The sequence below is a fragment of the Homalodisca vitripennis genome, chromosome 3 (genome assembly GCF_021130785.1).
Source record: "Homalodisca vitripennis isolate AUS2020 chromosome 3, UT_GWSS_2.1, whole genome shotgun sequence".
Classification (NCBI taxonomy): domain Eukaryota; kingdom Metazoa; phylum Arthropoda; class Insecta; order Hemiptera; family Cicadellidae; genus Homalodisca; species Homalodisca vitripennis.
In genome coordinates, this window is record NC_060209.1 from 61,045,682 (window position 1) to 61,064,376 (window position 18,695).

At 37.6% G+C, this 18,695-nt stretch overlaps 1 protein-coding gene across 3 annotated transcripts in view; it reads left to right on the forward strand.

Moving 5' to 3' along the window:
• Positions 1-18,695, forward strand: part of LOC124356985 — a 191,458-nt gene that overhangs the window by 54,779 nt on the left and 117,984 nt on the right. For 2 of the 3 annotated variants that reach the window (XM_046808337.1, XM_046808338.1), the window contains exon 3: positions 10,199-10,308. In XM_046808337.1, the coding sequence (XP_046664293.1) occupies positions 10,199-10,308 (110 nt within the window). Of the gene's footprint in view, positions 1-3,782; positions 4,180-10,198; positions 10,309-18,695 lie in introns of those variants that run through there. The other variant, XM_046808336.1, reaches the window with a different exon arrangement.

Genomic DNA, 18,695 nt, shown 5'->3' on the forward strand with positions numbered 1-18,695 from the left:
TTTATCTGGAACTAGCTGTTGTCCACGGCTTCTCACACAATATTTAAAATCAAAGTCCTTACATTACTTTAATAAAACCACTTATGACGTAAAATGATGTAATCCTATAAAATTCGTCAAACGTAAGTAGGCGTACTTCAGTAGTATCTCAACTTTGCTTAAGTGTTTATTGCTTAGAGTGTCAGAGTTTTATCGTGAGTTTTTTATTGTGTTGATCATTTATAAGAGTATACTCTTATACTTGTACGTATATGAGCCTTCCTGGTTCAAATTAATTATACTTCCAACGTCTCAGTTAAGTTTGCCTTATTGCACCTATCAAAAAACTATGCACGTACGTAGATCTCGATAATCTAATTCGATAAAAAAACGCCTACTTCCGGTTCTTTAATCTACCTTTGGCCTAAAATATGTCCAGTGCCATAGTAGAGTTTGTCTTGCCACGATGAATACACTATACATGCACAGGCTACGTAGGAGTAAGAAACTGCCTAGGGGAAAATCAGCTACTTCCGATATAAAGGGGAAATCCTTATTGAGTTTTTGCAACATTCCAAAATAATCATTTGCACTATAGAAGTCTTGTTTTCGCACTGTAGTTTGTGAGAGAAAGGATTGTTGAGACCATGTATACTTCTTTGTTTTTTCCGTAAGACACTGTTAATTAGTGATTAAAAAGTTTTTAATGCATTAGACGTTTTTTTTAATTCGTCATTGGCTCAATCGTTTTTTTTTTAGTCTCTGGATTACGCTGCTGATCGTGCATGCACTGTATACTTTATAAAGTTATTAATACAATAGTTTATAAAATTTAAACGTAAACAGATGTTTTAGCGAAATTGAGCTGAGAGTGTCAACATCTGCTTAGTGCCAGTTAAATTCGTATTATGAATCATATACTATAATATATTACCATTTTCAGAATTCCAAAATATATCAAGTAACTTTTTCAATATTTTACTTCACATAGTCCTTTGGACTTCCGGATTACCATCTTGGATTAGATTGTACATCGTGATATCGTACTTTGTTTACAGTGGAGTATTGAAATGAGCACTGGAACTGAAAATCCATCCAGTTGCAAAGTGCGATCAATGAAAGCTTTTGTTGGTGAAAAATTACAAACCAATTGAACTTTCAGAACATTTTCCCCATTTCGGGAGGTTAGTTCATGAAATTGTGGTTGCTATAGGTACTTGGTTACCACAAATTTGTGCCAGGTGGGTAAATTGTTATTATCACTTTGATTTTATTTCTGACAGCCTTCGTAGTTTTGTAATAAACTTCATATTTTTTTTTAAATTACATAGCAGATTTTGCCAGAAAAGATTATCCATTCAGTTTGATACGTAATTTGTAAGATTTCGGTGCTCACGTGTGTTGTTGTAGTGTAAATATCATGTTTATTTACTATATTTAAGAACATTTTTGTAAAACAAAGTGACATTTCGATTTAGGAAGAAGTATCTATAATTATTATTTCTATAAAACACATTGTTTCACTTAGAATTATATATGGATCTTGATGTTTCATATGTGGAGTCCAAAATACATTGCAATTTTCTCAAGCATTAAGGCTTTGTAGCACAATACCTACTACAAGAAACGTTCATTAGTTTTTGTTTCTTGTATCCAAATTTTGATTTTGGATTCAAGAAACAAAAACTAATAAAAATATTTTATTTAATATAAGTATATTATAACTTTTTTGATCTCAATATAAGCCAATCGTGACTTTTTCTAAATGAGAGGCATATCCATATCAGTCCAGTGGCGACAAGAACAGGTAACACCACGCAGCTGTTGCTATCAACATAACCTTGGGCCCCGCTTTACCGTAACGTACGTTTCGTTCTGCATAATGAATTTTGAATACGTTTGGATATACCGTAGTTTTATTTGCTATTAACATTATGATCATCAAGGTAAATTACAGCAATCGTGTTGCGGAAAACGTTGAAGGTCTTGAAACGTTTGCATTGTGAATGTGATTCGAGTCTGCAACCAGAAATGAAAATGTCAAGAACCGCTCAATAGATTCTGTTACTGCGAGTAACAACAAGTCGGTGTCTACTGTAATTACACAGAGTAAGATACAATTGAATAGATGGGTTACAAAAAAGATTAATTCCTTTCTAACAGTATTAGTGTGGGTGTTAAGAGCCGTTTATATTATGTACGCTAACAATCCAGCAATGCGTGTTATGTTCGTGAATCTATCTTTAATACAATTTTAAATGACATTAAAACACTTAAAAACTATCTATATCTATATATCTCATTAAGAGCTATAACCCAAAGTGTTATAATAGGAGATATATTATTTTTTCCTGCTCGTGCAATAAGAGCGCGAGTGAGAGAGAGAGGGAGTGCAACAATGAGAGTGAGAGCGCTCTGTATTAAGAGTATTCAAGCGGTGGGCTGTTCACTCACTCGGCCATCTCTCCCCTCCTATTCAAGTCAGGGGAAGGGTGATCGATGGTTCAGGGGAAGGGTATCCTTGGCAACGGAAATGCCCGTTCTAGGTGGTGGGGGACAGCATGTAGTTACCGTGTTCGTAATGCCCTAGACGTCGAGTTGGGCTACGCGTTTCAGAGTGAATTCTGATTGTTTGTGCAGCTATTATTTCGGTTAATATTTTCACCGACTTATTATATTGTTATTGCCCATTATGGCATCGATGGTACAAGAAGCGAGCGGTTTAAAATTCAAATCTACCGTTTACCATACTGGCAACGGTTATTTTTATTATAGCACTAAAACCACTTACCACAGAGTATACCTTAGGTGTGCGCACCACAAAAAGTGTACCGGGAGAGCGAGTATGCCGCGTGATCCTGCCGTGCGAACTGTGAACGCGTTCAGTGTCAACAAGGATCACACGCATCCGCCCAGACCCGAGTGGCTGGAAATTGAAAAACTTCGGAACAGGATCCTTGAGCGGTGTGCTTTGGAGCCCACACCTTTCCGAGTTATTCACCGAGAAGAAACTGAATGGTAAGAAGGAATCACATTTTCCTCTATGTAATGATAGTTTCCATTCTTCTTCTATCTTAGGCTTATTATGTTGGTGCATCATACGGCTGACTACGACGATAAATGAATATAATATTTTGAATTGCGACATGAGCAGTGCTTCCTGCGTTGACTCGTTCTGAACGGATGTTTCTTTTGTAAAGATGCAGAGTTTGGAGGTATGGCGCGCCGAACTACAACATTGCTAAAATAAATGGACTACGTAAAATGAATAGATATCCAGACTTGCCTCTTTCATCTGTTCCTACTTTTTGTATATTTGCAAATTTTTAAAGCTGTGAAAAAGTTACACGCGTTTATATGAATATAAAACACCAGTAACGAAATTTTGCAAACAACTTAATTATGAAATAATAAATTTACTAACCTGTTATAATTGTTATCCTTGTATTGTATTAAACCTTCCAGTCCTAATTTCCAGGATTCCCTTGTGACGTAGACATTACAAAATTATTACGTTTTAATGGGAAATGGAAAGCTCAGATAACTATGGACCCTTGCTAATTAAATATACGTATAATTGCAAGCCGCGATGCTTCGTGGTTCATACAAGTAATATTGTTTAAGCTTGTGCAGTGTGCGTCTGGCCTGACGCGGATTTACAAGACAATACGTAATATGGCTTAGATGGAAGTGCAGGTGGTACTGCGAGGGGGGAGGGGAAGTGGAGTTGGCACCGCCCGCCGACCACGTGACACAGTACTGGCCCGATCGCCCTTTCCTCCTGGCCTGTGTGAACCGGCTCATTTGAAACCTGGCCGTTACGAAGGTCGTCTCATCAGCTATCGCGTAGTTTCGACTCGTGTTGTTTACCATGTCAAACCGTGTCTTGCATAGTGAAGGTTATCGGTGCAACAGCGGCGGCATTTACCATGTGAACGACGGGTATTATTATTTGAGACACAGTGTCGACTTCAACAAGATCTTTGTCCGCTGTGCCATGCGCAAAAGCTGTGGAGCGCGGGGTTCCTTGCCGCTGTGCGCACAGGACAGGACTGTGGACAAGTTTGTACGCTCTAAGCCGCACAATCATGCACCTGACTTTACGTACCTGGGGGTGTTGTCGTTGCGGAAGGCGATGTTAAGACGAAGTAGAGAAGAGACCACTGACTACAAGACTATATTCAACGAAGAATGTAACAGGTATCACATTTTCAATTAAATTCTCTAATTGAAAGGGAGGATTGTACGATATTCTAATAATATTTTGAACCTTCATTGACTGTAAAATCAGTTCGGAATGGGGAATAGAGTATTCTAATTAGGATGGTTGAACGCCACTGTCTAACATTGTATTTTTGCTGTACCATCTAGGAACACCAGCCGTGTACTTTTCTTATATCGACATTCCCCCTTATCAGTTTCAGATTCATGTACCTAATCAGATGAAGAACTTACACACGTTTCTATAAATATGAAACACCATTAAACAATGTAGCAAACAAATTAATTATAAAATAATTAAATTTACTAACTTGTGACAATTTTTATCCTTGTTTTGTATTAGACCTTCCAGTAGTATTTTCCAGAATTCTCTGATGACGCAGTTACTCCGAAATAATTACGTTTCACTGAGAAATAACTTTCTACTCTTGTTCAAAGCTGTATATAAACATGAACTACAATACTAACAGGATTTTGGACATCTACCATCGTTATTTCCGAAAGCATGTACCTGAAATCAGCCGTGTTAACCATAGTCAATACTGATGTATTAACAAATAACTCAAATCCCAATGAAAAGATATGAACCTTTGGATCTGGAAAAAGTGAAGGACAAATGTAAATTATTATTGATTATTTTTAAGAGATTACTCCGGTGTTACAACTAAGTTAACTAGTTTATTATGTTTTCTTATTGAGACCTAAATTAGAATATTTGTTATAAATTCGTACTTTTAGTGGGGATACCCCGCGTTATCTCCACTTTGCTTCAATCCAGTTTTACACAATCCGGAAGCCCCTGTACAAATTAATTGTATAAGTGCAAGCCGTGGGTTTCTTCCTATAAGTCATTGTGTAAGCTGTGCAGTTGTGTTCTGGCGAATAACGTAGTAAGGAAAAAATTTGGGGGAGGTCCAGACAACTGATATTTTCCAGTAGTTGACAGAGAGTAAGGCTCCATTTTGTTCCTTAAAAAGTTCTTGGCCCGTTACTTTGTTGAGAACGACCTTTCGGCAGTACATGTCAGTAATATTGAATTATTTAAATGATAATAAACGTTTACTAAAAAAGCAAAATTGAAAATTTGGGGGGATCCTGACCCCTTGGGCCTCCACGCTGGCTACGTCCGTGCGTTTGGCCTGATACGGAGTGACACGGCATAAGGCTTTATAGCTTGGGTGGAAGTGTAGGTGGTCATGTGTGGGAGGGGTAGTGGAGTTGGCACCGCCCACCGACCACGTGATACAACACTGGCCCTATCGCCCTTACCCTCTAGTCTTTGTGAAACCGTTCATTTGAAAACTGGCCGTTACGAAGGTCGTGTCATCAGCCATCGTGTAGTTTTGACTCGTGTTGTTTACCATGTCAAACCGTGTCGTGCATTGTGAAGGTTACCGGTACGGCGCCGGCATTTACCATGTGAACGACGGGTATTACTATTTGAGAGACAGTACCGCTTGCAACAAGATATTTCTCCGCTGTGCCATCCGGAAAAGCTGTGGGGCACGAGGTTCAATGCCCTCTTTGCGTAGAAGAAAGGACTGTGGAGACTTTTATACGGACTAAGCCCCACGATCACGGACCGGACTTTACGTACCTGGGGCTGGCGGCTCTGCGGAAAGCGATCATAAGACGAAGTAGAGAAGACACCACCACTGACTACAAGACTATATTCGACGAGGAATGTAGCAGGTATCACATTTTTAATCGAATTCTCTAATTGAGAGAGAATATTTTACGAAATTCCAAATGGTATTTGGAACTTAAATTGATTATAAAACCAGTTCGGGAATAGTGTTCTAACTGGAGGAAAGGTTGGTTGCAAGTCGAACGCCGCTGTCTAACAATGTGTTTTTTGCCAGCATTTATAGCTTGTCCGGAGCCGCAAGAGCCTCAAAGGATTTGGCGACCCTCGCGCCCTAACGCGCACGCGCACTCACCGACACACGCGCACTCACCGCCACACGCGCACTCAACGCCACACGCGCAAACGTGTTTTTAGACAATGCATAGTATAGATAAAAGGCAAAGTAATAACATTTTTGGTTTGAAGTTTATTTTTAACAATGGAAGGATTGTGAAGGAAACAGGATTTTTCCGGACATTTGCATCTTTTAGTGAACCAAAAAATCAGTAACACTACGTTTCGAGATCTTCAGTCTTATCTCTGAACGATGGCAAATGTCCGGAAAAATTCTGTTTCCTTCACAAAAATTAAATTACTATAATTTCGTGCGCTTTACTCGGAACGAGAAAGGAGGCCCGCACGTTTTTTTTTATGTAAAGGAATTTCCAGGAAGTATAGTTTATATTTAGGTGAAGTATCGAATGGGTTAGAAATATTCAATGACACACTTATAAATGATGATGACTCGAAAATAAAAAAAAATATTAAGCCAGTGTCTCGCCTGTTTGGCTCAAAATTGCAACTTCACTATTATGTCATTGGTTGGTTTTGATTGCGTAAAGCTAAATAGAAACCATTATAATTTGCAGTTAAAACTTTTTTCATGCCGTTCCATATCGGCTCTGCCCAAAGAATGTGGCTCTCAATGTTCACTGTTCAGTTCAGTAGAAAACCGGTTGTCAATTCGTCCCTTGCCGAGGGCCTTGTTTTTATGTTGGAGAGGGTGAGGGATGTTGACTCAAAATTATGGGCTCTAGACACATCCCTCCTTCTTTGGCGGGCACTTTCTCTTGAATGAGTATAAAGGCACAGTTCACCCTGCTCCTGGATCCCTTTTAGGCCTGGAAAAAGGGTGCATTGTTTGTTTCAATGGGCCTAAGGTGGGGTTTATCCACAAGTATAAGAAACAAAGGACAGGGCAATTTTAGGATGCATCAATGACTGATTAAATGGTTCATCCAAAGTTGGTGTTACTTCAGTCAGATAGTTGCCGTGAAATATAAAATATCAATTTGTGCTCCTCAAGTCAAAGCTTAGTTGCACCACTTTCCACACACATTATTTCTTAAACGTTTGGATGAATTCTTGACAAAACACTTAGATTAGGAATTGTACTTAGCTCTCCATTGTACAGCACGTACATAACTTTTTAAACAAATGGTGAATTAAACTAGCCATATTGCAAAAGTTAGGCTACAGCGGATTGTATATTTTTATTTTATATTGTATTATACACAATATTTGTTATATGTTAGAATAACTTTCACCAATACTGCATCGTGTATATATGAATTTTATATTTGTCCTATTAATTAACTAACTACTAAGTAGTTCTTTTAACAAATTAAATTAATATTCCTTTTCCAAAATGTTTAGGTTGTAAAGATCTTTAAAATGTATTTGCGGTATGACGAGTGTTCGTAGTTTTCAAGATTTTCGAGATTCAAACATGCGATCTCCTGTTTTTGGGACATTCTGTATTTTTTAAATTATGAAATTATTTCAAACAAATTCTTTGGGGTAAATTTAATGGAGATTCCGTTTAAAATGATCCTCTACATATTTAAGATGGGTGATTTGAAAGACCCTGTAAATGATTGTTTCTACGCGCATTGACTTAAAATGTTGCTTGTATAAATTTTCTGATTATGCCTATTTCTGCTTTGGTAGAAATAGAAGAACCGAAACTATAGAAAATTATATATAATATAATTTATAATATAAAGGTGGATCACAAAAGCGAAAATGATAAGTTAATAGAACATTCTTTTCACAACATAATATTTAATATTTCTTTAGCACGATGTTAAATTAATATTTCAGTACAATCCATTTGATTAAAATAATTTGTACGAATTTTCTGGAGCTAAGAAAACAAGTTTGTATAAGAGTAACAAAAAAAAAGATCTTTTGAAAAATACTACTTCTTTCGATAGTACAATACCCTGGTTTCAAAACATACCATAAGGTTAGGCAATCAATTTACCCAAAGCTGAAGCCAGTGTTGTAAAATATGCTATTTGTAATTGTTCTCTTTATAGATGTGTATCGCAGTTAATAATTCCAAAAAGAAGGTTGTACTGGTTACTAAACAGATACAGTAGAGTGATCAGTGTAGATGTTCACATAAACTGTGGTGCAGAAGGGGGACTTGTGGACCCGATAGATGTAGTTATTTACGAGCCTCTCTCTTACCTCACAAGTGTGATATAAGACGAAAGCGAGAGAGTTACAGCTATGTCGAATGTGCATCGTCGTTGCGCAGCGCAGTCAGTTGTTGGGCCAAGGAAGGAGCCGATCCTAGCCATTCTGAACGAATAGTTTGGGGGGTCAGGCATGATAGTGTGCCCACTTGTATAACTGGGCTAGGAAGTATAAGGATGGGCTTGAAAACATGGCCAAGAACATCGCTAGTACAGAGAAAATAAGGCACGGATTATTTCCCAGCATTTGGGTTTCCGAGCAAGTTGGGGGAAAATGGATTCCACAGCTTTCGACAGATGAGTAAAAAGAGACCAGAAAAGATATACGAGGGGTATCCAAAAAGTAAGTTTCCCTGTTCTGTAAAAAGACGCGTACGTAACACAGCGTGCAGCTGTGGGCGAGAATATGTAGCGCGGTTCGGTTGGCAACAGGTGCGCCGGTCACTGGCCCATTGTCACGCTTCTCAGTCAGTTGCTGCCCAAACATCATGGAGACTCCACTGCGTTTTGCCGCCAGTTGCGAAGTCCGTAGTGTTATTCGTTTCTTGACCGCCAAAAACGAAACTGCCGTTGAAATTCATCGTCAGTTGTGTCAAGTGTATGGTGAACATGTTATGTCCGTTCAGATGGTCCGTCGTTGGCGTGCAATGTTTTTGGAAGGAAGAGAAAATGTTCATGACGATGAGCGTAATGGCCGACCGGCCAATTTTCGGCAACCTGACGTCATTAATGCTGTACAAGCAGTTATTGACAATGATAAGCGAGTGACTCTCGATGAAATTATGGATGAACTGCCGTCAGGTGTTGAAGTTAGCCGGTCATCTGTGCACAATATCATGACAGAAGATCTTCAGCTTGCAAAAGTATGTGCAAGATGGGTGCCTCGTAAGGCTGCAAATGAATCTCTACTAGAGAAAAGTTTGGTGACCTATAATAAAAGCACGCATGCTTCAAAAAGGTAGAGGAAAATATCTTAGCTCATTCATGGGATTATTGATTTGACTGTTCAAACATAAGAGTAGAGTATAAGAACGGATAGAGTAGATCAACTGATAATTATTCAGATTTATCTTACGTTATACTCTCTCTTACCCAACTCTCGCTTGTCACATATCCGTGACGTAAAAACAATTGTGATAAAATCTGTGACAATCGTCACGTTTTGTTGTCGTCGTTGTACCGCAATTTATTCGTAACTTTAATTATTGATTTTTTATAGTTTATGTATTATTGGTACAATGTTAAATTACTAAACTGAGCACATTTTTTATATAGAAACTAAGTACGAACCTAACTATATTAGTAGTATACAATTTTGAAATGATGTAACTGATAATATTTTCTTAAATGTGTTGTCCTAAGGGTTAATATGTAAAATTAAAAATTATTTTCTTAAATTTGGCTTATTTTTGTTTACGTGACGTAACGGTTACCCATTTTTGTTGCAAGGATATTTAACGTGGTGACTCTAATAGATATTGTGAAAGTTTTTCGCTTGATGGTAAAGTAGTTTAACACCAACGTAATTTGTTTATCAATGTGTTATGTATTTAGCGAACTGTTCATCCATTGTTTACATATAGTCAATTTGTAATCTTTATCTTTATGTGCAGACTGATGAACTCGTTTCCCCGCACACAGGCTGATGCCCATGTGGGGTTAATTTCTTATAAAGATATTTTTTATGTATGTTATTTACTCTGTTTGTAAATTTTGGAAATCAACCAATCTGTGTATACCACAGACAGTGTTCTTCAATATTTAACACAAGAGCTGTGTCAATATACAGGAGTGTACTTTTGTCCTTCAAGATTTAATGTCATTATATTATTAAGTGAATATTTCATGTTTGAAATATACCCATTATAATAAATTACTCTTGTTTTAGCGTTGGCGAAGAAATATCAAGTCAGCTGGACTACAAGTCAATGTCTACCTCTATGTGGCGGGAACGGCGGTTCGCGATGAACCGCACCCCTAAAAGCTTAGTTGATTTTGGTAAGTAATTTTTATCTAATTGATTCAAATAGTGGTGATTGGCTGAGCTTTAGCGAAGCCTATCATTCGTGGGGCTGGAAAAATTAATTTACGTCTGCCCCTCTGTTTGTCCGCTCGATATCGAACTGACGTATAGACTTGGAATTGTGCATTTCAATGCACAATAGTCCTACTACTACTATTATATACAGTAATACAGAATAATAACTTTATATTTCACTAAGCGGTCTGTTTTATCAAGAATTTACTTTCCAAGAAACACGTGGGACCAGAAATATTGTAATCATGAGACCGGATACAGACTTCCGATCTCGGGTGGCCCTATACACTAGCCCATATTATTAGCAAATGTGATTGCAACAAAGAGCCAGGTAGTCGCATTGCACGCACGGACCCCACACTCACGAGCGCAGAGAGTTGGGGCCAGCCAGCCAGGAACTTGTCGTTTTCCGTTCCGGTTTATTCAGTTACATCTTGATTCATGACAAAGCTAAGCGCCCACTGGCTCGGTACGGCCGTCACGACATTTTTTAGAGGGGGTGCGCGCACTGGATGGGGTGTTTCGCACTGTCTTCCATCCGCCTCCGCCAAAACAGAACTCAGTTTGGGATAGGATCTGTTGAAAGATGGATGTGGAGAAGGAAATTGCGCTAGTGAGTGCGTTTTTTTAAAGAAGAAGAGGAGAATGTTAAAAAAAGAAAAATAATGTTTTGGATTCATAACCTTAACAGAAAAAGATTGATTTGTGGTGAATTTCACACTTTGTTCCCGGACCTTGTGGAGGATGACCTTAAGTTTTTTGATTACTTCAGGATGACTCACGACAAGTTTGAAACACTATTACTGATACTGGAAACAGAATTATATAGAGAAGAGACTAATTTTCCTCATCCGTGTATATGTGTATATGTTTGCCTTATAACTATGCAAACAAGTAAAAAATCACGAATCTTAATATTGAATAAAATACTGAATAGATATGGTTTTTATATCAGAAATATAGAATATTAGAAATAGTTAAAATTAAGAAATAATCTTATAATGGTAAATTTACTATAGTAAAATAGGCATAATAAATGTATCATAAAATTGTATAGCCTTATTGAAACTAAAAAGTTTTAGCAGTAACTTTTTATATGAAATGAACTAATAAATAATAAAAAAAATAATAGAACTTATAAATAAAAATTGTTCTCAGCTTTTCGTATTTATAATATACGAGGAAATAATAACATATTTGAAAAATCAGTTATGAAAAAGGGAAATGACAGCTATATAAAAAAATACTATCAGCCCTTAACAAATATTATTTTTAGTACTTTTAACTCTTAAGTGAAATAGGTGTTGAGTATACCCCCTCATATTGTAAAGTTCTTCATATTTTTCAACAAGCACCATCAGTGTACTAACATCCATCCTTGTTGCGTTATGATTTCAACTGACCACGTGCACAACATAGACCAGACTGCGTATAACACTGAAAATGCCGTCCTGAACGTCCAAAGTGTGCCCGCACTGGATTGGTCGGGCGGATCCGCCGTCACAGAAATGTCCTAGAGTTCGTAGCTCCAGTCTTTCTATTGGACGTGAGGAAGGTGCGGAACGCCGTTGACGGCCGTGCCGACACAGTGGGGGCGCAGCTTTAGCAATACTATGTAACAATTTCAGAGTATTATATAGTATGGTATGGTATTATATTCCTTGGTGTGATGTTTGCAATCTACACGAGGTCTGTCCAAAAAGTATCCGACCGCCGAGCAGTAGACGGCCGCGGCGTAACCGACCGGCTCGTACCGGTTATTGGAGGGGAGGGGCGAGCCTACTCCTTCCATATTAAGCATTGACTACGATCCTGTCACTCAGTGAGTCACAGCGCTCTGTTCCGTACAGTACTGCCGTGTATGTGCGTCGCATTTCATTATGACCGAACGTGTTGAGCAACGCATTTGCATTAAATTTTGCCAAAGACTTGGCCATTCAGTATCAGAGACGATTACTATGATACGGAAAGTTTATGGTGACGCGTCTATGGGCGATACACAAATAAAACAGTGGTTTAGGCGGTTTAAAAAGGGCCGCATATCAGTGGAGAGTGATGACCGATCTGGCAGGCCTTCAACGGCCAGAAACGCTGAAAATGTTGAACGTGTTCGTGCAGCAATCAATGAAAACTGTCGATTGACTGTCCGACAACTGGCAGAAGATTTAGGAATACCAAAATCGTCAGTTTGTAACATTTTACACGAAGATTTAAAAATGAACCGTGTTTCGGCAAAATTTGTTCCTCGGCTGCTGACAGAAGACCAAAAGAACTGTCGACTTGAAATCGCACAGGACAACTTCGTATATGGTAATGATTTTACTATACAATTAATTACAAAAACCAAAATCTGGGTTTCAATGAAAAATTGCACTACGTAGTAATATGAGAGAAATACAGTCGGTCCTAACTACCTGCAATTATTTGCTAATACTACTGTATACATTAGGTTTTAATGACAGGCCAGAGAAAGCAATAAACTAGGCATTTTTTTTAACACATTTCAGAAGTTGAAGCGAACCACGATTCCTATTGGACGATTTCATTCATAGGTGTATCCAGGGGGGTTTGGGAGTTGTAAACCCCCCTATTGATACAAATATCCAAGCTATATTTTAACTTGCTCTAAACTGAAAGTATACTCGTAGTAGAATAATATATCATAGTTCATTTGAATTTGTATTGATATTTTTTATAACAGCTAACATATAGTAACACACTCATGCTTCGTAATTTTGGGAATGATGAGTCTGCGCCCCTGGGGTTGATAAATATAATACAGACCTCACTTCCCGCGCTTCGGGCGAGAGAGACAACGAGCAGTGGCCATGACCGCTTGCCTACTTCATCACTTTGAACGGCTAATCTTGAAGTCTTAACGTAGTTCTCATCACTTTCGTTGTTTAGTTAGTTTAGCTATGTTTTATGATTAAACAACTAAACTATTAATTCTGGTGGGCCATTGATATTTAAATAAAAGCATCTTGAAGTTCTCGTCGGTTAATTACTCATTTTATGATTAAATAACTTTGGGTATAAAAAAATAATGATTTAATCTTTTAACATCTCTTTCATTGAATATTTTATTCCAATTTTCAAGTTGGAATGTTTCTCAATACTTTCATACTAAAAATTATCAGTTTTATTTTTAAATGTTAGTGTACTTACTTCTAAGAAACTGCTAAATAAAAGGCTAATTTGTTATGTTTTCTATCTATACCTTCCCTGCATCTCAGGTTCATGAAACTTGATCTGGAACTCTTTGTTTTTATTTCTGCAAAATACTAAATGCCTCAGTTTTATCCAACTAAGTGATTTTATTTATAGGCATTGAATATTTTTTCTTTGAAACAAAGAGTCGTGTTGTTAGAATATTGAATCAAATTAATTCATTATTATTTAATCAGACGATCATTCTGGACTGCCGAGTTCAATCTGCTGACGTAAATTAGACACAAAAGAGGACCCAGAATTGATCATTGAGGTACTAAATGACCATGGGTCATTTTTTAAAGAAAGTTAATCTGATATCAGTTCTTTAGATATGAAACAAACCATTTGCGTGACATTCCTTGAACGCCTCATGAATAGCACAAAAATAAGTAATACCTTCAACCTTGTTTTATTTTAGTTATACATTAAAAATAACTGTCTCAATTCTGTCTAATTTAGTATTGTCTATTTTTATACAAGTTACTCAATTTAGATAACTACTTTCTACATCGTCAAAATACAAAGGTTTTTCATTATTATTTGTATACACATTATAGTCATATTTTTAAGTGTAAGTTGTGGTCATTATAAAATATATATTAAATAGTTATGAAACATAAATGTAACGTCTTATTTTTCAAATTAAAAAATTGGAGTTCAGTTGTTGGGTACTTTCCATTAAAGCTGGTAACTGTTCGTAACAATCGAGGAGTATGCAAAGAATAAAATAAATCAATAAATGCAATTCACGAGTATAAAAACCATTAGTGATATACCGTACGGTTAGCAATGATTAAGCATAACAGTTGGTAGTACGCCACCGGTCGGACAAAGGAAACGTCTCTGCGCACGCGTTAACTATGGTTTGGAACAGCGGAACGAGCCGAGCTGTATCCCACAACAGTATGGCCGCTGCGGCGTTGAGAGACAGTGATTCAAGCTTCTGTGTTGATAGTGTTGTTGTCCTTGTTGGGTGAACATGCCTCAATACTGTGTAGCCCCTGGATGCTCCTCTACTTCGGGGAAGAGTGAAGAAAGCATCACTTTTCACAGGTAAGACCTATTAAATATAATTAAATTGGTATTTTACATTATTTGAAAGAAATTAATTTCAAATTACTCAATTTTAATTTAGTCACAGGATGATTTTTCTAGCTTGTGCCATTTGTTCATTACAACGATATCCCACTTCATTAGCAATTCTATTGTCTGGCGTGTTTGTACTTATGTGGAGATTATATCCACATTTTTCTCATATAGTGCTTGCGATGCATTTTTTTTCATTTTATAGTGTTACGTCGCCATCTGACATAGTGCACTCACTCTTTACACACTATCCGTGCGAGTTAAAAGTTATGTTGTATTACTGTGATTATTTTGTGTATAACAAATATTAAACAATACAGGGAGACCATAAACTAAATCTGCTGCAATACTGATCAGGTATGTAAAACAATATGTAGACGACTTTACTTGTATAATTTTAAAAGCAGAATGATCAAACAGTAAATTTTAATTGCTGATCCACGAAATAAATAATTCAGCACATAGTAATTTAAATGTACCACTGAACTATGAAGTTGTGTAATGTTCTTGCAAATAGATGCGCACAGCCCATTGCCACACACATAACTATAGACAAATATCTCGTTTCCCTTTCAAGCCCTTGAGAGTGATTTGTTCGAGGATATGGGCATGCTCTCCATGTACTCCTTGGCCTTTTCATCCTCGTAAGAGAGGGAGTTAAAGGGGCAAGTCATGACGGTCGTTGCAGGTACTACGTGGACCCAAAACACCTGGCAGCGTAGTAAACGTAGTTCCACTACTACGCACTACGTGCCCCACTGTGCCCTCCCCAGGCCCGTTGCATATTACACAATTCTGCCGCCCGTCAAGGAAAAAACCGGACGAGCAAACTTTTTGTAGTTGACTGTTGAAGTGCAGCAGACACATTGTACGGTTACGATTTGTACCCGTGTTGTACCCACGGGTATTGTACCCACACGGTAGCCGTGTTGTCCTCCTTGCTAAGTGGCCTATGTGACCAAATGCACGTTTTCACACTAGACGATTTTAGTCATCCCGGTGTTACTTGCAATGTGCATTTAGTTTGATTTTAGGTTGCGTTTTAGTGGTGTCTTCAGTTTGTGTACTTCAGTGGCTTATTTAAAAGCTATGAAGGGAAATCATATGGAAAAAACTTTGGATACTTATAAGGATACAAGCACAACAAGAAAAGCCGGGAAGAAGTATTTTTTGTTGCAGTTAGGTTCATTGTTAAAGTAGAAAATTAATAAACACGGAAATTATTTTAATATCATCACGATACAACTATATACCACTTGTAATCGTAACAAGAGATTCCTGCAGAGCCAAACCGGTTATTTAGAATAAATATCAGCGTAGTTCTGCCTAAGCATCTCATCTCGTGGTCTAGACTGGAGTCGAGTTCCAGTCAGACAGACTGGGGGGGTCTTGGTGGTATACATTGTTTGCACTGGGACAGGCTGTATTTGGCGGCCTTCTTTATTTTAAGCCCATAAAAACAAAGTTACACTTACTTCTATCCCATTAATGTGTGTGAGTAGAGCTTGATTTAACATACTAACTCATAGAGAGAACTCTTAGAGAGTAAGTGGTTAACTAAATGAATGTTTTCTAGGTTTCCAAAGGATCAGGATTTACTACAGAAGTGGATCAAGGCAGTCGGAAGACCAGGCAGTTGGAAACCTACAATTTGGAGCAGGCTCTGCTCGGAGCATTTCAGAGAAGAGGACATGGACAGAACTTCACTGGCAAGGGCAAGGATACGAGAAGGCGCTACCCCTTCATTGTTTGTTACAGAGGAACAGGCAGGCATGTGGAAAGTAAAGCCACAGAAGGTCCGTACAATAAGAAAGATAAAGCCAGGTGAGGGTACAATCATCTATAAATATGATGGCGTAATGTTAGAGTACAATTAATAAACTGTTTTTCTTGTCAAAGCCGCAGAAAACGACTTCATGCATCAATCGATCTTCTTCGTACAATATCATTGATTTTTATTAATAGGTTTGTACGTTTTTATCTGGGAGTTTGTGGATTGTAAGGATGTGTAGATTTATCTCCATTGGATAAACAATACAAAATCTCCGGAAAAATTGACTATTCCTGAAGAAATAAACTTAGTAGTGGAGACAATGGAGTTGGGTCCTCAAAGTAAATAATATCTTCGATATGCCACTGACACCATGGAATACAGCGTTAACGTTATCAACAGTTCCCAAATTCCAGATATGATGCTCAACAAATAAGGTACCTCAGGCATATGTAAATTCTTTTCGCCTAAAATGTAATTCCAGAAACTAGTTGATTTCGCGGGATATCGAGATAATTGTCTGAGCAATAAGACATTGTGATGTGGATCGGATTGTGCTTTTAGGGTCCATATGACTATCTAAGATCTATTATCAAATCAGAACACGTATAATATTATGGTGCAAGGAACTGGAATAACTGCACTTGACCAATCGGTTCTGGCTCTTAACTCTCCATTTAACATTACTTCCTCTCGACAGATTTCTTGACAGGTATCCGAACTACTCATGTCATCCGAACTACTCACATCATCCAAACTACTCACGTGTTCGGAACTACTCACATACCGGTAATCCAAACTAATCTCTTGATTGGAACTACTCACATGATCCGAACTATTCACGTGATCCTAATTACTGTCGTGATCGGAACTACTCACATGATCCGAACTAATCTCGTGATCGGTACTACTCACATTATCCGAAATACTCACGTAATCCAAACTATTCACGTGATCCAAAATCCGAAAGGATGGAATCTGATAAAATAACAGGCCTATTGGCAATTTATGTGCCTCTTGTTTATATTAAAATCCCTCAGTTTCAAATAATAAGGTAAATTATAGATAATATTATACTAATTAGGAGTGTGATTGGAAAATTATTTTCCTTGGATCTATAGACAAGGCAGGACGCCAGACTACGTGTACCGTAGAACAAAGGATAGAATTAAGGGCATGCTCCATCATGGGAATTAATCTTGCATGAGTAGAAATTAAGTCTATGTAAAACCAGTGAAATCTAAAGCTCTATTCGTTAAAAATTGTGTGCTGTGTATTAAGAGTACTTAGGATTACTCAGAGTAGAGCTGCGATGAAGGTGGTATGTTATTACTTCTACAGCAGAATTGTATATGTTGCTGTGTGGTTGTTGACATGTTTATCGTTCATTATTGTATAAACAATTCTCCAATATAACGACTTCTCCTTTTTCCATTCAAGAGTATGTAACACTATGCCTCTGCAATGCAAATTATTTCGGTTTGTTACTTTTATATAACGATTTTTATCGTTTTGAGAACATACAGTATCATAAATTCTGTATTACCATTATCCGATGTACAAATCCACAATATAAGAAACGTTACCTCTAACTAACGAATTGCTCGGTTTGAACCTCGTAGATAAAAATCTATGTATTGCAGTGATTCATAACCGATTCTCAGACCAAGAGCCCAAATCTATTTTCTGAGTCTCGATGGCATTCCTTGAGTTTTGCAGCCTTTCATACCATTTTCAAAGAGTGACTGGTCTGACAGTGGGCTCTCCGTCTAACCCTCTAAAAACCGAGGAAAAAGGTGACGACTGAATTATTGACTACCTAATTAGGTGAACTACCTAAACTTTGTAAATTGCCCAAAAAAAAAGGTGAGCTACTAGAAGATAGAGAAGCTGAAACAATGCCATGATAGAAACGTGCCCATGGTAAGTTCTGTATTGCGGTAAAAGGGTCTTGAGTTTGCAGAACAATTTGGACACGCCCACTATCGATCAAGTAAAAGCTGGTTGAGTGGGTTAAGAACGCATAAATAAGTTTCAAAAATTATTTTACGAAGTGCTGTCGTGAATTAATTATGCGAGGGTAAGGATAAAATAACATACTTGGGTCAAACCATCAAAATGACAAACTTTTGTTACTGGCTGACGAGAAGCATGAGACGAAGCTGAGGACCCCATAAGTGATCAAGCTAACTGTTCGTCTGACGACGAACATACACACATTTAGTGCAAATTATTTCTTACATATTAGATATTGGGTGAGCTAAAACAACACTGAAG